Here is a 24670-nt window from a genome sequence, read left to right on the forward strand (position 1 = left end):
GTTAAAGTTTCAATCTATATTTGTTTTTTTAACATCAGCCAAGGAAATACGTGTCTGTTATACTGCATCTTTGGAAGTATGCAATAAGTGTAACTATTGAATATATATTGAAGAGCCACAAGACACTGAATTAAACTGGAAGAGACTATTTTAATTAGGAAGACACTCAATCATCTCCTGTGATCAGCTTAAGGTTTTTGTTTTATCTGGAACAAGCTAAGTTCCAGAAAATAAAGTTAGTTTTTTGGGTGCATGGGTTTTAGAGTAAATTAGTAATTTAGTAAACTTTGACATTTCCGCTTTGTCTCCAAGTACATTTAAATTCGATCTGTCTGATTGAAGTTCTAAGGCATTCTGTGTTTACTTAGAAATGATTCCTTATATTAATGTCTACAAATGCTAAATTGTATTTGTTAAATACATGTCTTATTGCCTAAGACTTTTCCTTTCTTATAAGTTTAATATAAATGTCTAGGAAATAAGACTCCCATTTAATAGCTTATAAAGAATGCTGATGTATCAGCAGTGGCCTTGACATTATTGGATACAAGTAAGACCTACACTGATGATTAAATCAAATTGGCTAAGATTATTCGTTCTAATAAAAGCACTGACTCCATGAAGTTTTCTTGTGGCTGAAATTAACGTTCGTGTTCCTACCAGCTCTTTAAAATCTTAGTTACTGAAAATTATTCCTTTTGACCTAATTTTTTCTTTACTTTGGATGTATTTGACGAGGTAGAGGGTAGGGATTGGAGAGTATGTAAAGAATGAAATAAAATGTAGTCACTTTTAACTATATCCACATATATCCACAGGGAGATGGGAGTTAACACTGATAATTATTCTCAGCATTCTTCTTCTGGGTTTGGAGTTAATTGAGAAATATACATAGCGGTCAGAAACATAGGGATCAAAATATCAGCATAGTTTTCCATAAAACTGAATGTGCCTTGGACCTGCAACTCAAATCAAGCATCTAAGTACCTGTACCCATGTCTAGATTTGGAGTTTCTCATCGGGGTGTTACAGTTGCAAAGGGTGTCACTCACTGCCTCCCATCCTTGGATTCTGAATAGTAAAAGAGGAAAAGAGGAAGTCACAATGCATAGGACTTTTAACTTATTAACTCCACTAGTTCAAGAAAAATCAACTAATGGATGTTAGATCAATGCATGTTAGACTATCTCCCCCCATCATAACACTGAGATGGGTGAGTGTTAGGGTTGCTAGATTGAGCATACACAAAAATTATAGGCTGCCAAGTTAAATTAAATTTCAGATAAGCAATTAGTTTTTTTTTCAGTGTAAGTATATTCCAAATGTTGCATGTGACATACTAAGTATAAGATACACCTAACTCCTCCTTCTATGGGTAGCAGTGAATTAAAGGATATAGAGATGCCTAAAATTACACACTAGCAGAAGTATCATGAAGAAATGAAGGCAGAGGCATAGGGTTCCCATGACATACTTTGAGGAATTTTGCAAGTTTAAGTCATCAAAATCTTGGAAAGATAAAGTTATTTAGAAGACAATCACACAATGCTACAATATTTAAAATAGTTGTTCATTTTACAACCATTGCTGACGAATGACTACATACATTGCTATGGGTACTATAAAAGAAGTAGAATTTTTAAAAAAATTCCTGCCCTTAATGAAATATATATTATTTAAGTATTATTATATAACATAAAATATTCACTTCTCAGTACAAAACACAATAAGTATTGTTAGATGAATGGTACCATAAATAATGCTGGAAGAATTCAGAGCAAGGAATGATCTTTGTGGGCTGCATGCCAGTTAAGAAGCATTAAAAAGTAGAAATTTGCCCCATTTCCTATGAGTCTAGCGATAGAATGAGCTTCAAGTACAGGGCAGAAAGAAATGGATGATGTCAAATGGTAACTGAAGATTTGTTTATGAGTACATATAAGATGTCTACTTGGGATTTCTAGGGCTATTTGGAGAGTGAGTATTTTGCAGGGGCTAAGGATTCTAGTTAGTGAAGCGGCAATCTGGTGGAAAATTAAAGTCTCCATGAGAATTGCTGAAAATAAGAATTAATGAGATCTGGAGGCCTAAGGAGTAGAGTCCAAAATGATAAATCTGTGTAACTGGCATGGTATCAACTCTGTTTTAACTATTGCTTAATAGGTTGAAGAGTTGAAGGGTTTTCAAAGTACTTTTTATTGTGAAAATTTAAAAACATGTATATTAAGGGTAATACGACAAAAATCTGTATACCAACCACGCAGAATTTAAATGTTTCAGGGTTTTTAAAAAATTCTTCTCAGATCATTAGAAATACAATTGAAGTCCCCTTTGTATCCAGTCCCAGTCCTATTCCCCTTTCTCTCTCCAGTGACAACCACTATCAGAAAACTGGTGAGTTTCCTCCTATCAAAGTTTGTTATAGATTTACAACATATAGATGTATCTATTTTACAGATGTATCTGTAAAATAGCTAACATTTTGTATGTTTTAAAATGTTATAGAAAATATATCATATTTTTATATCATTTCATAGCTTTCTTTTCTATTTAAAATTATACTTTAAGGATATATAAAGTTTACAAGATATATTTGTTGAATAAATAAATCAATGTTGTTATGTCCCAAATTATTTATCCAACCTACTGATAAACATTTAGGTTGTTTCAAACATTTTATTAGAATAAACATTCTTGTCTATGTCTTTTGAACAAATGTGCTAGAATTTCTCCAGGGTATATTCCTGGAAGCGAGAAAAGTACACATTTTTATTTTTAACAAATATTGCCAAGTTGCTCTGTAATGCAATTTTACCAAATCACCCTCCCACCATGTGTCCCATTTCCCAACATTCTTGCTAACCCTTTATTACTCTCTTTAAACTTGTCAATCTAATGAGAAACATATGATATCTCAGTGCTTTTAATTTGCATTTTCATGAATACTAATGAGAGTAAATATTTTTCATATGATTGTTAGCCATTCTTATTTCCCTTCTAAAAAACTGCCATTTCATATCCTATTTTTTTCTTTTTCTTATATATTCTGGATACTGATCCTATATATTATGAACATGTTCTAGTGTTGTTTGTCTTTTGTTTTTGAAATTACAGAACATTTATGGATTTTTACTGTTTGCAAATCTCTTTTGATACTCACCACAACACTGTGAGAGAGGTGTTATTTTTGTTGTTGATTCAGATGCTGCTGTTGCTATCCTTATTTTTATTGGGCTCCTCCTCATAGTCTTCACTTGGGGATGTGGAAACTGAGGCTTTCAGAAGTTACAGGTCCAGTTTCAAAAAGTGGCAGAACCAATTCTCAGACCTGTGTGCTGTACTCTTTTAAGAGGCAAGAGGGCACCGCACAGCCTGGAAGTTAGGTATAGTCTCTGGTGTGCTGAAGATGGCTCATGTCACCTTGTGAGGGTCAACTGCTACATTTCCAGAAATTTTGTGAGCCAGTTGTTAACCACAGATATTATTAAATGTTGTATTATATATTTAACTTACAAATAAATAAATTACATTAAAAACAATAGCAATAAATATTCAAAACTCATTACTTCCTAATTATTTACTAAATTTTACTATTGTGTGTGTACTTGAAGTTGTTTGCATCCATGGCAACTATATGATGGAAGTCCTGCATAGTGGTATGCTGCTATATATTTGTGTTTCTCTTTCCAACCCTGTGTTCAGTGATGTCACATTAGTAATTTGAAATCTGACATAGTAGGACTTTTTACACAGTAGAAATCTGCTACAAATTAGACCTTAAATTACTGTCTTATTTATTGTCTAGGCCAAAGAAAGTGATGGAGAAAATAATAATGCAGATTAAACTCAAAAGTGTATTTTATCTGTAACAGTCGAATAAGAAAAAAACTAAGAAAATATTTCAGTATTTGAAAAGTATTATATTATTCAGCTACAAAGTTGCTTGTATCATTGACAAACAAATGAAGTTTCAATGCATATCCACCTTTTTCTTTGTTTCACTTTTGTCTTACTTGTTAAAGAAGAGGAAAATGCCAACCAACATTCTTGTTGGAACTACACTCACTCATCAATTACAACCATAGATTGGTTAAGGATATAAGAATTTGGTCAAAAATCAATGAAAGCAATCTGTATGAGTCAGTTTGCTATATAGAATTTATAATAGGTAATATTGTGTATTTTGTTATTATTTGAAAATTTTATACCATACATTCTTTATATCAATAACATTTCTAATAAACTTATGTATACATATATGTGTACAATACACTTTTTTCCCCAGAGAGACAGTTATTAAATACTTTTCAGCAGACTGCTGGGTACCGTCTTTCTCCTTCATTTCTTCCACTTTCCTAGGCCAATTAGGTACTAAGCTCTTTGATTCTGCTTCTTCATACTTCTTAGACTTCTTCACTTTGCATTCTCATTGCTGGTACTTGAGAGCCTTATCTCTCATTGGTGTCATAGTAAGTTTCCTAGTAGATCTCAGCCTCCAAGCTTGTTTTCCTGCCATTATTCACAAAGCAGTCAGAGTGATTTTCCTAACATGAAAGTGTGATCATGTCACAACCCTGCTTAAAATTGTTCAGTGGCTCCCATTGCTTTCAAGATAATTAAACCCTTTAACATGGCATAAAAGAAACCGCTGTTTATCCTCTGCTCCTGCACTTCCAACTTCCATATCACAGTCTGGGCTGGGTGCCCTCTGTGTAGGTCTCTTTTATAGATGTTATCACACTATATTGCTGTTGCTCTTTTTGTCCTAATATTTTGTTATGAAAATTGTCAAACATACAGAAAAGTTAACAGAATTATACAGCAAACCCATTACCTGCCACCTAGATTTCACAATTGATATTTACAATGAACATATTTGCTCTATTACACAATCTACCCATCTACCCATTCTTCTATCCATCTCTTTTCTTCTCTTTTTCTTTCCTTTTTTTAGATGGAATCTCACTCTGTGGCCAGGCTGGAGTGCAGTGGTGCCATCTCAGCTCACTGGTTCAAGCAATTCTCCTGCCTCAGCCTCCTGAGTTGCTGGGATTACAGGCATGCGCCACCATGCCCAGATAATTTTTGTATTTTTAGTAGAGACGGGGTTTCACCATGTTGGCCAGGGTAGTCTTGAACTTCTGACCTCAGGTGATCCACCCACCTCAGCCTCCCAAAGTGCTGGGATTACAGGTGTGAGCCACCACACCCGGCCCCATCTCCTTTCTTTATGATGCATTTAAAAGTAAGTTGCAGACACTGGTACATTTTGTTCCCAAACCCTTCATCATGGTATTGTCAACTAGAGTTAGATATTTGATTACTTAATTTTTTTTTTTTTGGTAAAACTTGCCATTGCTCTTTACTTGCTTATTTTCTTCACTGGGTTGAAGTGACTGCGTCTACCTGTTTTCCATCCAGTGCCTCACATATAGTAGAAACTGAGTTAATGTTAGTTAAGTGAATGAGTTTTGGATTTCATCAGATGTTACTTAGAGAGCTTCTTGATCCTATATAAGAGTAGTTTTATCACTCTTTGGTTCATCCCACCTTCTTCTGCCCAGAAAAGCTGTAGAAAGCAACTTATATTCCACCCGTTTAGCATCACAGATGATTAAAATTTTTAATCTGTTAATAGTTGACAAACTCTCACACTATGTCTTTCTACAAAGTCCCACAAGGTGGTGCCCAAATATCTTTTTTCAAACAACAGTCCTTCAAGACCCATGCAGAGTCCTGACTAAATTGTGTTAGTATTTGGCATTTCTGAATTTGGTCAATTAGAATAACAGAAAATATATAATTAAGTAAAAGTGACTCAACATTAAATAAAATTATATATGTGTGATTTCAAAATCTATAGTTCTGGATATAAACAATGAATAATGATAATAGGTACCTTATTTCTGTGTAGAATTTAGTATTATTAAAAGGTTATTCATATCCCCAAATAGGAAAAAAAAAAAAAATTCACCTCAAGTCCCCTTTACTATAAACTTTGTCCATGAATAATTTACCGTTAGTACAGAATTTATAAGGGCAGAAGAAGAAACAAACTGTTGTGCAGGAGGAACTATATAATTTAGATGCAATGAAAAAAACAGATGACCCTATTACCTTAACTGGGAACAATGTTGTATAAACCAGCATTTTAACGGCTTAATATAACATGGAATAATAAGTTACTTAATGCTCTTAAAACATTTTTATTCCAGAAATTTAGGAGAGTTATTTTAAAACTTTTTTTGGATATTCTTATTAAATCTCAATACACTGACCAGAAAACCCAAATAGGTATTGTGTTTCTGCAACTTAATATTCATGCAAATGATGATATCTACCTATATTACTGGCTATATTTTGATTAGGGATCAAAAACATGGGCTCTCAGTTACTGAAGTAGCTGTAACAATCCCAAGCTACTCAGATAAACCTGCCCAAACCTGGAGGAGAAAGTTTTTCAACCCAGGGTTCGAAGAGGTGGTGTTCATTGCTTTTAATGGCCCAGCCATTAAGATTTACCCAGTGAGAGGTGAGACTCTTTAATGTGCTGGAACTTAGCCCATGATGATTTGTTCTGAGCCATTTGCCACTAAAGTTAAATCCTTATAAATATAAATTATTAGCCATACAGCCTCCTTTTTCTCCTGCTCAAGCACAAGCCTGGATAGCGCAAAGGCCTAAAAATTTTCTAGGGCATTTAGAGATAATGAAAGATGGCCACTCTGATGCACAAAGACCTAAACTTTATTCCCTCACTGATTGATGATTTGACCTTTGGGTGGGTCTTAATATCTGTCCTCTATTTTATCAACTGTGAAATGGCAGAATTAAATAAAAGTGGTTTCTAAGTTTCCTTCCAGTTCAGAGATTTGACACTATTGTTTGTCCCCAATACAAGAAAAGTTTAAATACCAATCAGTGGTAATCAAATAATTCACCAAGATCTAGAACAACACTGTCTAATACCTGAAAGTAAAATGAACTAAGTGAAAAATAGAAATATTTTTCCATTTAAAGCAGGGTTTAGTCAAGGTATAAATAGATCTGATCTTTCTCTATTTGTAGGCTCTGCATGAAAAAGTTAAAACTGCTCTATCCATTGACCAAAGAAAATAATTAAAGAAAAATATTGAACATTCAAACCTATGATAGGACTAGATCAATCTACTTTCAGATATTTCTTAGAAAAAAATTGTAAAATTTTCCAGATGGCACCTTGATTTATTTTTGGTCTAAAATAATTGCATTTAGTCAGGAATAAACAACATGGAAAGAAGAAATATTAATATTGAAAAAACATTTTAGAGAAAGAGATTAATAGTCATAAGATTGGTATAATGGGAATTTAGCCCATCACTGTAGCCTATGAGACACTGTGTGTTGCAGATGTGACACAATTATTCAAGCTGGGGATTGAATGACAAATAATGAAGCAAGAGATCTTGGGGAGTAAACAATATAAAAGATAATTGAGTCCATGTTGCTGTACACCAAAACTGTTCTAAACCATAAAGTTTATTAAATAATAGTAACAATTGAAAAATAGTAGAGGGAATGTGGAAGGATCAACTCAATCAGAATTTGGTGAGGGAATAGGGACTGAAGTTACGCTGTTTCAGATTTAAGCAATGCCACATCCTATATTTTATAATCAATGATAATTTTTATTTTCTTATTGTCTTTGAGTGCTTTTAATCTTTCCCTTTGTTGACAAATAAGACCAATACAGTTTTGGTGTTTGCCGTGGTTTGCATATTTGCCCCCTCCAAACCTTGTGTTGAAATTTCATCCCCACTGTTGGAAGTGGGGCCTGATGGGAAACGTGTGGGTCATGTGGGTGGATCCCTTATGAATGACTTAATGCCATCCTTGCAGTAATGAGTGCGTTCTCTCTGTATTAGTTCCTGGGGGAGCTGGTTGTTTAAAAGAGTCTGACACCTCTCTCCCTGCTCTCTTGCTCCCTCTCCTACCATATGATCTGCACACGCTGGCCCCCTTTCACCTTTTGCCATGAGTAGAAGCAGTCAATGGCCCTCACCAGAAGCAGATGCTGGTGTCATGCTTCTTGCACAGACTGCAGAATTGTAAGCCAAATAAACCCCTTTTCTTTATAGATTACTCAGCCTTAGGTATTCCTTTATAGCAACACAAGATGGACTAAGACAGTATTCCTCTAATTACTGATGAAGGAGTTGAGAGAATGCCTAAGTCATATTCTGGGTCAAAGGATAACGAATCCCAGAAATTTCAGAGCTTTGGGGCAAGAGTTAGAAATTCTATTATATCAAGCTCTTCTACTGACAAAAAGAAGAAAGAAAGAAAGAAAGAGAGAGAGAAAGAAAGAAAAAGAAAGAAAGAGACAGAAAGAAAGAAAAAGAAAAGAAAGAAAAGGATCTTCAAGAACAAATTTCTTCAAATCAGGTATGAAGTTCATTAATTTCTTCCTTGTTAGTTGGTAATTTTTTTTTCTACTCTAGATCAGCAGTGTGGGAGGTGGCTAAAATAGGGAGAAGTTTGTGAAACCATACTATGCCTTAATCTTGGTCGAAATGTATAACTTTGATTTGTTAACAGCCTTTTTTTTGTATTTCTATGACTTCATGCAGATAAAATTCTCTGAAATATGTAAGTCCTAGCAGACTTGTCTCTTTTTAAATGATTCTAGGACCCCAAAATATCATCACCACTGAAATTAAGATGTTGGCACTGGTGCTAGAATCAATAAACACAATGCAGATGCTACTATGGTAGCATATTAAAAGAATTTGAAAAAGTTGAAAAAAGATTTTCATCTAGCAGAGCTTTGGAGAAGAGCAATTTATTGTATCATAGACCTCAAGGGATTGATAAACACTAAAAATTACTTCTAATAATCATTTATTTCACAAATATGACTGCTTACTCTGGGCTATTTATAGTAGTAACAATGAAAATAGTGTGCTATATTTCTTCTATAAAGACTTTTACTACAAAATAACTGTCAGAAGGGCATGGGCTCCACGTTGCCTTTTTCTAGTCATTGTGGTTATCTATGCTCTCTTATTTGGTCTGGTGTATGTCCAATAGCATACTAATTCAAGACCATCTGTTGGGATTAAGATTGCGGTGCATTGTTTCTCCGGGTGCAAAACTAATTGTCTTTTATAGATTGACAAAACTGAAGATTTTATTTTGCATAATCTTCCCAATCAACTTAGTGCTGATTTTCACGCTTGGGAATGAGAAGTGGCAAATCTGTGGTTTGAGTTACCCTATTTAGTGTTGGAGAATGAAAGGGAATGGATGAGTAAGTTGGACTCCAACCTCCCACCAACTTTAATCAAAACAGCTCCAAAGCAGGAGAGCTTTAGTCCATTTCCCCCATCTAGGAATCACCTGTTTGCTTCTTAGTGGCATTATTATTCTGCATGTTTTTAACCTGCCTCAGCAAAAAGAGAGTTGACCTGAAAAGATGCTACTTCCTTCTCTCTTGATTCTCATCTTACAAAAGTAAAAAGTGTGACTAACACCCATAGGCTATCAGGTAAATACATGGTTGTTCCCTAGGAAATTCCATTGTTATTTCTGCATTATACCCACTGTTTCTTCTTTCTGTTACCAAAGCCTCACAAAACTTCCTTAGTTCCTCAAAACCTGTTTTGTCAGGAGGAGACAGTGAAAACACAGACATTCACATAGATACTTAATGATGCAGTAGTTCTTATAAGTGAGGCTCACAGGTCTTATAAGCCTGAGTTAAAAGTTCATTTTGTCATTCTCTGGTTTTAGTATGACAGTGGACAAGTAACTGAACCTCTCTCTGCCTCTATCTTGGAAAAATTTGAATTCTTACAACATCTACTGTAAGTACAAGGGGTCCTGGAGTAATGTTTTGTTCAATGTCATTTTGTTATAACATTGATAAGAAAAAAAATTCAATTCCTGGGCCAGGCTCACTGTGTGGAGTTGACATGTTTTCCCCATGTCTGTGTGGGTTTTCTCCAGGTCCTGGGGTTTCCTCCCACATCCCAAAGCTTTGCCCATTAGATGCATTGGTGTGTCTACATGGTGCCTGTCTGAGAGAGTGGGTGGGTGTATGAGTGCCCTTTGACAGGACTGCATCCTATCCAGGGCTGGTTCCTGCCTTGCACCCTCAGCTGCTAGGACAGGATCTGGTCAACTGTGACCCTGAACTGGAATATGCAGGTAAACAGTTATCTTGTTTTTATCAATCTTTCATAAATATATATATAGCTTAGATTTATTTCAATGTTTATTATTAGAGGTGTTTTGGGTATTTAGAGGTTTAGTGATGTTTTTGTGACTAGAAATATGCCATAAGAGCTAAACTCTTATTTATATCAATTAGCTCATGGGAAAATTGTCTTCATTATCAATTGTTTCACTTTATGTCACAGTTTCCAGAACCTATGGAGGACGTTAAGTGAGGACTTACTGTATATAGATGGTTGTGCTTGTGAAGGATTAAATGAGGTAATGTGTGTGAAGCACTCAGGACAGTGCCTAGCACCTGGTAAGTGTCCATGAATTGGAGGCTATTATTGCTATAATGAGGAAATTCATACACATTAAAATGGCTAAGAAAGTTCATTTTAAATAACCGTAGCATGCACGTTTATATTGCTTTCTTGGATGATCTTGCTATTTTCTATTTCAGAGGAAGTCCATGGAGAAGCCCGCCTGTTAGTTGTCTAGGGGTCAGGTGGCTTCTTGGCAGTACATATTACATGATAAACATTGACTTAATATGGGCTGTAACCACAAGGTAGAAAATAGGGAAACAGGGAGTGGAAAAACCACAGTGACCTTCTTTCTTAGAGAGAGACCAAAATATTAACCGCTGTAAACCTCTCATGTTACAGTTTGAACACATCTTAATAAATGATCAAATCCACTCTCTCATTTCATAAGTGGGGAACTGAAGCTCCCATAAGAGTTAGGGGCAGAACTATGACTATACTTAGACCACTCTTTCCCTGTATATTATATATACCTTTTATTGTAAAAAATTTCAAAAATCACAGAAATACAAAGACTAGAACAATGCACACCTATGTACTCATCATCCAGCTTTAATAACAATCAAACTGTTACCTCTCTTAAAAAACCAGCTTTGAATCTGAGTCTGGTGTCATTTATACTCCTTCACAGAGATGTTCAGAACCAGTATCTTAGAGCACATCCCCCAGGCAAAGAAATGTAGCAATAAAAAGAGAAGGACATAGCATGAGAAAAAAAGGCAGGCTGTCAACCAATGCCTAAAATGTAGAAAGTTCTCTCAAGTTGTTTTCACAATAGTCTGGAAAACACAGTCTCATTCTGAAAGGACACTGTTCCTTTAAATTGCTTACTGATCCCACCCAGATCTTGCACCCTGGCCAAATGCCTGACCACTCTTGCTTTGACTTAGTCGAATAAACATGAACAAAAGACTGCAAAAGATCCTAAAGGAAAGACACTTTTATTTCCCACAGAACAGAACAATATCAAATAGCTAACTTCACCCCCAACCACAGTCCTTGCTGTTGGCATTTACTCAACTAGTCTTTAATTCCTGTTTGACAAACTTTATAAGGTAAGACATAACAGATTTATTTTAGTCACTTGAAATCAGATAGGACCATCAAGGAACTGTGGAAGACTAAATGACTTACTTACATACTTATTAGGTGAAGAAAGCTTGTCAATAGTTTGTATTCTCTGCAATTACTTCAAATCAATTATTAGAAAAATATCAACATTGTTAAAATGTAGAAATTTAAAATTTAAAGTTATTTTGAAATTGATTTTTAATTTACAGTCTTCTAAATTGTTTTACAATGATGTTAATATATTTTAAGACATCTTTTTCTTAATTTGGAACAGGGTTTACAATTCAGAATTAGTTATAGAATTCTTTACAACTTGGCTAATTTGTCAATTTGAATAAAGTGTTTATTCAATCATTTTATATTTGTGTAGAAACTGAGATGCAAACATTGTAACTAAAGTTGGTGAACTCTGGTATAAGATCATTTTACTTTTGAAAAATTATAAAAAATAAAGTATCTTGGATTTATTTATTTATCCTGATATTTACCCCAAATAAATTTTAGGCCAAAAGTAAAAATAGGGTATTTGATTAATAATTATGATTGTTTCTGCATTTATAAAATTTAACCTATAGTAAACACAGAGGTTCACATTTCTTTCACTTAACTAATGGCACTGTTTCCTCTGAAACCTATTTTGCTTGTACGTGACATCAGAAAGAGAGAAAGGCGAGAATTATTAAAAACAGAGGCAAAATAAAACATGGTAAAAAGTGATTAGAAATGAGTGGGCTCTCAAGATGCCAAATTTATAAAGGAGAAAGATATTTCAGGGAAGCAGTAGAACTAACAAACTAGAGAAACAAAACTAGAGAGGTATGAAAATGTTCTCTGGCTACAATAGGGAAACAGAAAGAAATAACAAGACTTTGGTTTGGGAGGGCTAGATTAACAATGTCAGAGCAAATAAAAATAAAATATGAGATATTGGGATTATTGTCAATGGAAAAGTTATGTTTGTGAATATCATATATACAGGGATCAGGTACAAATTCGTGATTATATGCCAAGAAAACAGTAAGAGCAGGTGCTTAGTTTTGGGAAAAGATAAATCTTTATTTAAAGCCAGTATTTCTAAAACCTTACATGAAGGGTTTTGAAGAGTTGCTTGATTATGTTGCTTATAAAATCTTGCTCAGTTCTCAATGGAATTCAATTCTCAGTCTCTTCTTTCCAGAACTTCTGAGATGTTCCTTATGGTATGAACTCAACCAAAGAGAAAAGTCATATGTAATACCATGGCCATGGTGTTATTCCCTTTCCCCTTTGAAAATGCAAAACAACTGTGTTTTTTTCACATAGCCTTATCTTTACACTAACCTTCAGACTTAAAGTTGTACATCATTTATTTTTTTCCTTGGTTAGCAAAGGGACAACTTGAGGAGAGATGGCCTTTGTGTGTTCTGTTTCCTTAGCACACTTCTTGGTTTTGTTTTGTTTTTAATACCCAGCTGTCTTTACATTTTAGTATACCTTGTCTGAGGATCAGTTGGCATTTGGTCAATTGCTACACAGGATGTTTGGTCATACCTATCCAAAGTTCTTTTAATACACTTCCAGCTGGATGATGCTATGTGAGGAGCAGACTGTGGCATGAAGCCATCCATTGGTCCTCTCCTAACCCAACAGTTTTGTTTCCCTTTGGAATTTATCCATCTGGCATGTATGAAAAAAGTCAGTCTCCATCTCACTCCTCACTGCCTTTGCATATATTTCCACCCTCTATTCAGAGTCTGGAAAAATCGTGCTCATGATTTCCCAGATTCTTATCCCCTAAAGGCAAGGTGCCAAAGAAGGAAAATGTGATTCCTTTTCCAGAACTCCTGAAGTCAATAAAGTTTCAGCAGGCAAGCATTTTTAAGCCATACTAAGTATTGATTTGAAATAAGCTTTCTTGTTCCCATTCTCTTGGGTATACTGAGGCAGCAACACACGAGTCTTCTCCTCCCAGGGAAATCTGTGAGTTTAAGAGCCATTTGGTATGTAGCTAGGCATATTGACTGATGAAGATTGAGGATTTTAATACAGAATTGGATTTTTCGTTGTTAATCCACCCAGAAAAATAGTTTCACGGGGCTATTCAGAGGGGGTGCTTCTTGGCTTTAAGTCCCGTTTCTGTCCATTAGTTCTTTTAGCCATCACTGGAAGAAAAGTGTTGCTTTTAAGCAAATCTATTATTTTTGCTCTCATACTCTTTTGATTCATTGGATATGCAGCTTTGAACCCCTGGTGGAGACAAAGTTTCCAAAGCTAGGGTAGAAAAGAGAGATGGGGTTCTATGGAAACAGAAGGGTCATTTAATTTTTACCCTGACCTCTGAACTCACTGAAGTTATGTGTGTAGTATTAAGCCTGAAAGCGTGGTGGTTGTCTACAGTTCTACAAAATACTCGGTTTGTCAGGAATCAGTTATAATGAAAGTGAATGAAATGACCATATAGCAATCTGAATTCCCCCTGAAGAATTTGGAAATGTCAAAGCAGACCCTGTGATTGAACCACAGTAATCATATAGAGTGGGATTGAAATGTTTTTAAATGGCTCTCCCAACTCTATGCTCCTCATAATACAATGGGGAATTAAGAATACTTAAATATAGTTCTTTGAATATATAGAAATATTCACTAATAAATGTTTGGTCATGGTGCCATGATTTATTTGGATTGAAATCTTTCGAAATCTCTATGTGAATATTTTTCTAGAAATATGAATGAAAACCTCTTTTTTCCAGTCACATGCCAGTTTTCAACTCTGCTGGCTTGAAATTTAAAAATAACAAACACCATATTTTATTAAAGTATTTGTAACTGACTTTTCTATTAAAGGTGCTACAAGGCAGATGATTTTTCACCATCTACCATAATGTGGAACAGATATTTTGTCTTCTATCTGCTGCTTTTGTCAGCGTTTACGAGTCAAACAGTATCCGGACAAAGAAAGAAAGGACCAAAATCAAATTTGCTTGCAAGGAAAAGTGATGTCCAGGGTAAAAAAATAAAAATTGTTTGTTTTTAAGTTTTGCCTGTTAAAAATACTTATGTGAATTTTTCTAAATAGCATTTGATATAAATAGCAAGTCATATACATGTATACATGTGATAGTCTACTTTGATAAAATTATATGATGATAATATACCTTACATACTTATAGCACATCAGAGTCTTTAATAAGAGCACTTGTGCACTTATTATCTCATTTGAGCCTCACAGTAACCTTGTAAAATAGGCAGGACAGAGATTGCCACTCATAGTATAGATTAAAAAAATTGAGGTCTTAAGAGGTCGGGTGGCATACTCAAGGCCATAGGCAAATTAACCAGTGAGACACAGAGCTGGGATTTAAACTTAAGTTGTGTTTAAGTTAGGTTTCTTCTCCACTTACTCTTGGTACAGGGGATATAGTCATTTTCTCCCTTGATTTCAAGAAAGTTAAAAAAACACAAGGACTCACCAATATGACACAACCTGAGAATTAGAGTATCATTTACTTCTAGACAACTATGCTCAGTGTTAGTTGGATTTTTAAAATGTGATGCATCTTGACTTCCCATTTCCTCACACTTTCAGTAGGTTTAACATTGAAAAGATGCTCAGAATAAAAGATATCTTATTTATTTTTAATTTGCATGATTTTACAAGGAGAAAATAATTTATAAACTTAGACATTTAGTTTTTTACAATTTAAGCCCTCTGTCCAACGTGTCTCTCTTACTCTCCTCACACTGCTCTCAACACCAAACAATATACAACACACCACTTCAGGGCTTTCCTTATGCAAATTTGTTTCATGATAGGAATAATTATTTTGCCTAACCTGTTTATTCTGTTTCAGGCTCCATTTGTTTCATAGATATTGTCTTCATCGTGGACAGCTCTGAAAGTTCTAAAATTGTCCTCTTTGATAAACAGAAAGATTTTGTGGATAGCTTGAGTGACAAGATTTTCCAATTGACTCCTGGTCGCTCCTTAGAATATGACATCAAACTGGCAGCCCTTCAGTTTAGCAGCTCTGTCCAAATTGATCCACCTTTTTCTTCCTGGAAGGACCTGCAGACATTTAAGCAGAAGGTCAAGTCTATGAATTTAATAGGGCAAGGTACCTTCTCTTATTATGCCATCTCCAATGCCACTAGGCTACTTAAGCGAGAAGGGCGTAAGGATGGTGTGAAAGTGGCTTTGCTGATGACAGATGGCATCGACCATCCAAGGAATCCAGATGTTCAAAGTATTTCTGAAGATGCCAGAATTTCAGGAATATCATTTATCACCATTGGACTTTCTACGGTAGTCAATGAAGCCAAACTTCGTTTGATTTCTGGGGATTCATCCAGTGAACCCACTTTACTGTTGAGTGATCCAACCCTTGTAGATAAAATTCAAGATCGTCTGGTAGGTACCTAATGGGTTGGTTATACAGTTATCATCATAATATTGACATATTTGTTGTAAATTCCATAAGAAGAGATACTGGGTCAAAAAGATGGAGAAAATGAGAATTCACATTGAAAACAGAAAGAAGAATCTTTCTGAAGTGTCACTCCACTTTCTTGGCAGTTTACTCCAGACAATCTGGAAAAGTTCCAGGCTAATTCCCTGGAATTGCATTCTTAACTTTATTGCTAGCTGATGCTGAGGATTTTGGAAGGGGTTACTTTCCAATCATATACCTTAGGCTCCTGTTTATACAGCCTACAATCATGAACATTGCTGACTTACATTCAGATTGTGCTCAACTTGTGGTGTTAGGCTATATTTGTACTAAGTTGGTCTTTTCCCATTCCACATCTGTACAGGTATTTTTGACATAATTTTGACATATCCTCTCTTACTCTTCTAAAGGACTGAGTATTTTTGACTCTGTCTCACCTATTGTTACATTATGCTACTCAAAGTTCATAGACTTCCAATTTTTAAAATTACCTCCTTGTTTCTTAGATGTTCACAAGCCCATCCAATTTAAAATCATCTGCAACCTGCAGTCAAGCAACAGTTTCTCCCATCAAATCAATGAGTCCCACTTGATAGGTCTGGTCAGCTTTTCTTTGTTTGTTGCTCAGCTGACACACGGCACCACAATCAAAAGGAAATCCCTCTTCACAATATTTCTCAAGGAGAAAACTCCTAGAGATAAATTGGTTGATTGGCTGACTGTTAAAAACTAATTTTCTTAAAAACTTGGATTTCTTTGATTTCCTGAGAAAGGAAGGCAAATGTGTCCTTTATGTACTGAGCGTTTCGTATGGCTGTTTTCTACAGCTTGCACAGAAAACTCAGGCTCTATTTCAGAGATTGTTTTGCTCCTTTTGTCTTATCCCTCGATCCTTTTCTCAACATTACTCTTATCTTTTTACTCTCTGTTGTTTTCAGCATAAGATCTGAGGTTTTCTTACCTAAATAATAGCTCTTAGGTATTGAGTACTCTCTCTGTATTAGGCATTTTCCTGAGCACTTCATATATTTCATTTTATTCAATGTTTGCCACAATCTTATGATGTAGGTACTGTTATTATACCCATTTTGTAGTTGAAAATTTAAGGCCGGTGAAGACCTCACAGTTTGCATGCTTAACCCTATAAAGGCATATTGAGAGAGGAAATAGTAACTGCTTTTTAAAAAAAGATTTTCTCAATCAGAACTGCTCTCAAACAGTTTAGTAGCAGCCCTCCTTCAAAGTTACTATTGTTTCTAGCCTTTTTTCCTTGGGGATTTGGGGTAAATGGGAGAGTTATGCCTAGATCAGAGATAGAACTGATTGATGGGCCCAGTCCTGTGGTGCTCAAGGTAAGTGCTCATTCTGAGCAGCTCTTTTGCATGAAAGGGAAATTTGTAGTGGTTCCTGGCTAACACTTAGCCCTGCCTGTGCCATGACTTAAGGGGTACTCACCACTGAACATGAAACAGAGGGCTCTAGCAGGTGCGGGAGAGAATCCTGGTGATGTGGTCATGAGTGGGCTGTTGTTACTTATTCATCTTCACCTTAAGATGGATAAGAGCTGACCATAGAAGATACGGGACAGGCAGCTTGTTGTTTGGCCACATGTGTAGGCTCAAGTTGTTCATATTCCCACCAGATACACCCTCGCTGAGAGCACCTGCTTCACTGAGAACACAGGCTCTTGGCAGTAGACTGGAAGCAAAACTGTTTGTCTGTTCCTGGGGAACCAGAAAATGACCGAATAATACTGCTCTTCCTTAGCATCCGGCGACTTCAGCTTGTTTGTTTAGCATCTGTGATTTCAGCTTGTTTGTTCAGATGGAAGCTTCATGAATAAACCACTTTTTAGAAGGAGGTGCTGCTTTCCAAACACTTCCAGGATCCAAAGTGCTTATTAGGCTCTTCAAAGAATGGTATACCAACTTTCAATGTTTCAAATTGCCACCATCTAGAAGGCAGAACTTGACTCTTTCTTTTTTTTTTGAGACGGAGTTTTGCTCCTGTCACCCAGGCTGGAGTGCAGTGGCACCATCTCGGTTCACTGCAACCTCTGCCTCCTGGGTTCAAGCGATTCTCCTGCCTTAGCTTCTCAAGTAGCTGGGATTACAGGCGCCTGCCACCATGCCCGGCTCATTTTTTTGTATTTTTGAGTAGAGATGGTCAGGCTCTTCTCAAACTCCTGACCTCAGGTGATCTGCCCGCTTTGGTCTCCCAAAATGTTGGGATTACAGGCGTGAGCCACCGTGCCCGGCCCAGAACTTGACTCTTGATGAGACCATTGGAAAAATTCTTTATCTAATCCCTTTCTATTCAACATCTTTAGTTGAATTTTTAAACTTTTTATTTTAAAATAATTATGTAGTTGACTTTTTAAATAAGTTAATTAGGTATGATTTAAGTACACGACTGCATCAACTTAAAGGGCACAATTCCATGAGCTTTTGACATAGGTACACACCTATGAAACTACCACACAATTAGGATAGAGAACATTTCCATCACCTCCCCAAATTGCCTCATATCTCTTTGTAAGACCCCATTTGCTCCTGAGCTACTGATCTTACTTTTGTGACTCTAGATTAGTGTATACTTTCTAGAATTTTATACAAACTCAAATAGTATGTATTATTTTTGTGTCAGGCTTCTTGTACCCAGTATAATGATTTTCAAACTCATCAGCGTTTTTTTTCCATATCAGAAGTTTACTCCCTTTTATCGTAGAATAGACTTTAATTGAATTTAATGGACACGAGTATACAGAATGAATAGATTCTTCAGGAGCCAAGACAAAACAAATCATTGAAATTCCTTGATGCCTCTAGTAGGAATTATTATGTGAGAACCCCATAGAAACATTTTAGTTCTGAATTACCCAAAAGAGACTTAATGATTCCAAATTGAAGGAGACATGTAATATATTTTTATTGCTATTTTTATTATAATTTACATAATAGTATTGAAACCAAAGAAACAAATTCAACCCAAAGTCCTGGATATATTACTTGGTCCTGTAGAAGAGTAACAGAGGATATGTGAAAATTAAAAACAATTGTTTCCCTCTATTGCCTTTGATGTTAAGTATTTAAAAAGCCTTTATGGAAATAAAGGTTGTGACAAATTTGTCTTTTTTTCCTGAAGGATTTTTAAAAAACATAAATTTAAGGTATTCTCTCCCTCACATACCAAGAACAGATCAATGTGATGATATCTATATTATCTTTAGAATCCTATGCTTTATTAATCTATTAATTATGATCACTTTCCATTTTTTCAAGATTTCCTCTGTTTAGGGCCTTATTTTTGTTTTCTGTTTTAGATTTTATAGTGGCCATTTTGCTACCATTTTAAGTTGAATTTTTTTGTCACAGGGTTTGTTCTCCTTGCCTACCGAGTGCTTTGCTGTCATTCCATGTGCTGTGATATTTGTCCATTCCTCACATGTTTTCTGTCCCCTTCTCGTAGCATAACCCTTATACTCCTTGAAAAATTGGTGATTCCATTCTAGCATTCTGGTTTCGCATATATAATATATGTGAATATATGCCATATATATGAATCCATTAATGAAATTCTGACTGCATCTTCTTTTGCTCTCATGAGACCCTTTCCCTATTTATCCTTTTCACTGAAACTCAAGCATCCCCCTAGTCTGTCATTGAACATGCCCTCCCATCTGGCTTTGACACTGTTCTCCTTGCAGCCCGTTTCCCTGCCTGAGTGCAAGCCCTCGCCACCTCCCAAGGCCTCCAGCTCTGTCCATGTGGGCCCTTCCATCCACTCCCTTTAAATGTCCCTCCTACTTCCTTTGTCTTATCGCCCACACTAGTCCTTATGACTTTTTTCCTCATAAACTTTGACATATAGGACAGCATACCATCAATGGGTGGTCCTTTGCATTCCTCTCTTCAAAACCATCCAGAAAACCCACCTATTCCAAGAAGCCATCTTGTTACCGGCTCCCCCGCCCCTGGCCTAGGACCTCCTTCCTACTCGGGTTGCTGTGTGTTGTCCTCTGTTCCTGGGGCTTATAGCCTATAAGAGCCCTCAGGGATGGGGCTTTGTTCTTTGTTTGAAACAGTCTTATCTATTGTGTAGTTTTGGGTTCATTTTTGTTTCCATAGAAATATAAATTCCAGCAAACACAAAATTAAATGAGTTCCAAAAATAGTTTTTTGCATTGCTATGGTTTTAAGCCTTATGCCACATATTTCTAAAGAGCAATATGGCAAAGAAGAAATTGAATTTTAAAAGAAAGAACTGAAAAAAGTATAAAATTACACATCAGGCACAGTAAGAGCTGAATTCATGAATTTAAAAACTGATTAAGATATTGCTTATTGTGGCTGGGTGCGGTAGCTCACGCCTGTAATCCCAGCACTTTGGGAGGCCAAGGCGGGTGGATCACTTGAGGTCAGGAATTTGAGACCAGACTGGCTGACATGGTGAAACCCTGTCTCTACTAAAAATACAAAAATTACCCTGGCGTGTTGGCGTGCTCTATAATTCCAGCTATTCCAGAGGCTGAGGCAGGAGATTTGCTTGAACCCGGGAGGTGGAGCTTGCAGGGAGCCAAGATCATGCCACTGCATCCCAGCCTAGGTGACAGGGCGAGACTCCATCTCAAAAAGAAAAAAAAAAGATATTGCTCATTGTTAAAAGATTTTAAAGTGACAAAAATTTAAATTCTTCTTTATTTCAGTAATGGTTTTTAAATATTACAATTTGACTTGAATTATTAGTGGTTTTACTGCCTCTGTTGAACTTCTTTTGAATTTCTTTTCTCTCTCTTTCTCCCAGAGGAAACCACTCTCTGACGTGGTTTGAAATATTTTATATATTTTAATAAATCAGATCATACTGTATGTATCTATCTACAACTTGCTTTTGCAGTCAATGTTTTTTTGGAAATTTTGTTGAAATGTGTAGATCCAATGCATTCACTTTAACTGCCGAGTAGTATTTCATTTGCTGATCCATTCCACTATTGGCAATTATTTTATTTACAGTTTTTCCTTACAAAAAACAATGAATGCTGAAATGTGCAAGTGCAAGAATTTCCCTGTGGTATATCTAGAAAGGATGTCAGGATAACAGGCAAAAGCAAGAATTGTCCTGGCAGCCTAGTAATAAAGCATGTCCATCTTCAGCTTTGTAGGCATAGCCAAATGTTCTACAGAGGGTAATACCATTTTAACTAAAACTATCAGTGTATCTGAGTTCCTATTTCTCCATAGGACCTCCTAGCTCTTAAAGATACAAATATCTCATCTGCTTTCAGCCTGGATTTACATGGCTAGTAATTTAAAATCATTTGGTTGGGAAGGGTGGTAGGTGAGACTCTAAAGTTTGTAGCTAGTGTCTGTGGCTAGGGTTTTATAGCTCCTGAGACCATGTAGTCAAACTTTGTCCTTTTTCGTATATGGAGAAAATTACCTGGAAGGATTGTATGACTTGTCCAAGGCCACATAGCTAGTTAATTGTTGAAACGGGATGGAAACCCAGAATGACACTTAATTCCCAGCCTAATTTTTTCCGTATTAAATCGTTAAAGCATTTTGTTATCTTGTCCCTCTATAGTATTAGTTTGTATGGAAATAAAGTAAAAATAAAACTAAAGGGATGCAGCATCCTTCATAAAGCTACATACTCTTATTTAACTTCCTTGTTAGCTTCTGCATTTTTAATATCTTGCAACAAATATTCCAGTGCTTGCTCCTTCATCTTTCTATTTTATCGTATGTAAATTACCTCTTCAGATGAAATCATAAGGCACTGGTTTGACACATAAGTTCTAGGTTAAGAAAGTACTAATTCTATATGTAAACATAGATTAGTTTCTTTCCAGCGTTTGACTTCCAACATGGCCTTCAGTGCACTTGTCAGGTAATATTCCACTGAATTCAAGTATGGTAGTGAGGCCTAGGTGTTCGACAAAAACAAGATCATGACATTTCTACAAAATTATAAATTTAAAATAGTTTTGAAAAATATTCTGGCTAATTCATTCCTGTATGGTACATATGACATGCACTGAAGACGGTCAGGAAGCGCAGCCCAAGTGTGTTACCTCAGTTGAGTCACATTATGGTGGAACCATGTTTCCTTATTGTAAAGCAAGAGGTTGAGTCTGATTGACTAAGACTCATTAAATTTGTTTTTTTGTTTTTCATAATGGTCATTTTTTATTATGAAATGTTTATTACTTTTCTATCACTTAATTTTTTCCCTAAGTTAGCCAGTTATAAATGTAGGTCCTCTTTTACATAAGTAATGCATATTGCTATGAACAGTTCAAAATTTTTACCAAAATATTATTCCTAATACTGTTTAAAAGCTGAGTATCTTTTTTTGCTTCTGTTGAAATTCTATAAATAAAGTATCATATTAGAGGCTTTTCAAATTTGAAATAGAAAACTCCTCTCCTAGTGATCATAATAATGGAAATCTTTGTCTTCTCATAATTCAGATCATCTCAAAAAATGTCACTGGACTTTGTAATTTTCTCTTTTTGAGTTTTAATATGATCTAATACTCATTAATATTTCATGAAGTTATGACTGTATATTGTTTTAATCTTGAAAAATAAATCATGAAAAATAGATGCAAGTATATGTGCATAGGGATGGAAAAAATTGAAAATATACAATTATATATTCTGCCTCAGTCTTTGTATGTAAAAGTGAGAGCTTTCTCATTATGACTGATTAACTTTATAGTCAAATTATGGAGATTACAGAGCTGATAAAGGAAACAAAAGATAAAACATAGAATGCAGTAAGATGAAGTTCCTAGAAAATATAGATTAATTTTTAATGGTAGTTATACCTCTTATTATTACATGGCTCGGACTGCTCCTTGGGTGGTTGGCTGGTTGGTTTTATTGCTTTTACAAGTTTAAAAAGGCTGAATTGCTATTCTTTGTGGAAACTTCATATCCCATAGGGAATAGTTACGACTAATAAGTAGCTGGAGGCAGAACTATGAATCGAGTTAATGCTTCATTCTTTTTTCCCTTGTAGGATAACTTATTTGAAAAGAAGGTAAGCACCACACGCTTTGATTACTACAAATTACTCTAAAAACTTGCATTATCAAATCAGCATTATAATTCACATTAGAAGATTAAGTGTGACTAAATAAAAATGCTTAGTTCTTTTAAAATGAGCCACTCTATTCTGAGGCAGCCATCTGATTTCTTTTATACTACCATATTCAATGCAGGTTGGAAAATTTAGAAAAAGTGGAAAATATTGAATGTGACTCCAGGAGTGATTTTAAAAATCAGTCATGAGCAAACCACATAGTTTTTGCTTACTTTGATGTGCTTCCTTTATTCTAAGCATGTATCTGACATCAGCCACATCAGGTCCTCTATTTTGGGGGGTGTTCCTGGTGTTGGCTAAGTTAGGCAGAGGGTTCCCAGCTAACTGGGACAGAGTTTAGAGTCATCCCCTGCTGCCTGCCAATTGACTTTGAGCTCATTCTCCTTATTGTGAAGAAAAGGCAGCCTGCTGATGGCAACCAGACCACGTGGCAAAGGAATCTGGCCAATAAGATTGGATGGGCCTTAGCACAATAGATAATCATCAGCTTGCTGAGGAGTCCTGTCCTGGACATGCATTTCTTAAAAGAAAGAATTTGGAACATCTGAACTTTGTTCAATGAGCTGCTTATTTAACATCAGGAAATTTACAAGTATTGTTGCATAAAATAATAGGAGTCAACCAAACCTACATCACACCATGTTTTATTGAATTGTACATGTTCAGATATACCATTATGTTATGTACCATTAAGAAAGGGAAAAAAAAAACGGCCAGGCATGGTGGCTCACGCCTGTAATCCCAGCAATTTGGGAGGCCGAGGTGGGTGGATCACGAGGTCAGGAGATCGAGACCATCCTGGCCAACATGCTGAAACTCCGTCTCTACTAAAAATACAAAAAAATTAGCTGGGGGTGATGGCGTATGACTGTAGTCCCAGCTACTCGGGAGGCTGAGGCAGGAGAATCACTTGAACCCAGGAGGCAGAGGTTGCAGTGAGCCAAGATTGCCACTGCACTCCAGCCTGGTGACAGAGTGAGACTCCGTTTAAAAAAAAAAAAAAAAAAAGAAAGAAAGGAAAAAACCCTTGCTAGCTTAACTATGATACAGTGTCTTCTTATTAATTGCACTTTTTATTTTATACATGTGGAAATAAGTTTTTAGACATTTTGGATGTAGATTTTAAAATCCTGTATCACTTTCATATATACATATAAGGGAATATGTAAGCAAAATAACTTGGTTATTTCTAAAACTTCTTCACATCAGAGTCTAAATCAAGCTTGTCCAACTCGTGGCCCGCAGGCTACATGCAGCCCAGGACGACTTTGAATGCGGACCAACACAAATTTATAAACTTTTAAAAAACGTTATAAAATGTATGCACGGACCTTTTTTTTTTTTTTTTTTTTTTGCTCATCAGCTATCGTTAGTGTTAGTGTATTTTATGCATGGCCCAAGGCAATTCTTCTTCTTCCAATGTGGCCCAGGGAAGCCAAAAGATTAGACACCCCTGGTAAATCTTCTGAATCATTTTTTGTCTGAGTTGTTGATGTCCTTGTTTTTCCACATAATACTGACCTCTATGCCAGCAAAAGCA

General features: G+C 35.8%; 1 protein-coding gene across 1 annotated transcript in view; it reads left to right on the plus strand.

Annotated features, from left to right (window-relative positions):
- The first annotated feature begins 11490 nt into the window (after nucleotides 1–11490).
- Nucleotides 11491–24670, plus strand: part of COL28A1 (collagen type XXVIII alpha 1 chain) — a 162238-nt gene continuing 149058 nt past the window's right edge. Inside the window, exons 1-4 of the mRNA XM_002818208.5 lie at nucleotides 11491–11578; nucleotides 14418–14578; nucleotides 15425–15981; nucleotides 23047–23067. Coding sequence (XP_002818254.3) covers nucleotides 14455–14578; nucleotides 15425–15981; nucleotides 23047–23067 — 702 coding nt within the window. The 5' untranslated portion in view covers nucleotides 11491–11578; nucleotides 14418–14454. The remainder of the gene's footprint in view (nucleotides 11579–14417; nucleotides 14579–15424; nucleotides 15982–23046; nucleotides 23068–24670) is intronic.

Source organism: Pongo abelii, chromosome 6 (assembly GCF_028885655.2).
Source record: "Pongo abelii isolate AG06213 chromosome 6, NHGRI_mPonAbe1-v2.0_pri, whole genome shotgun sequence".
In the NCBI taxonomy this organism is placed as follows: Eukaryota; Metazoa; Chordata; class Mammalia; order Primates; family Hominidae; genus Pongo; species Pongo abelii.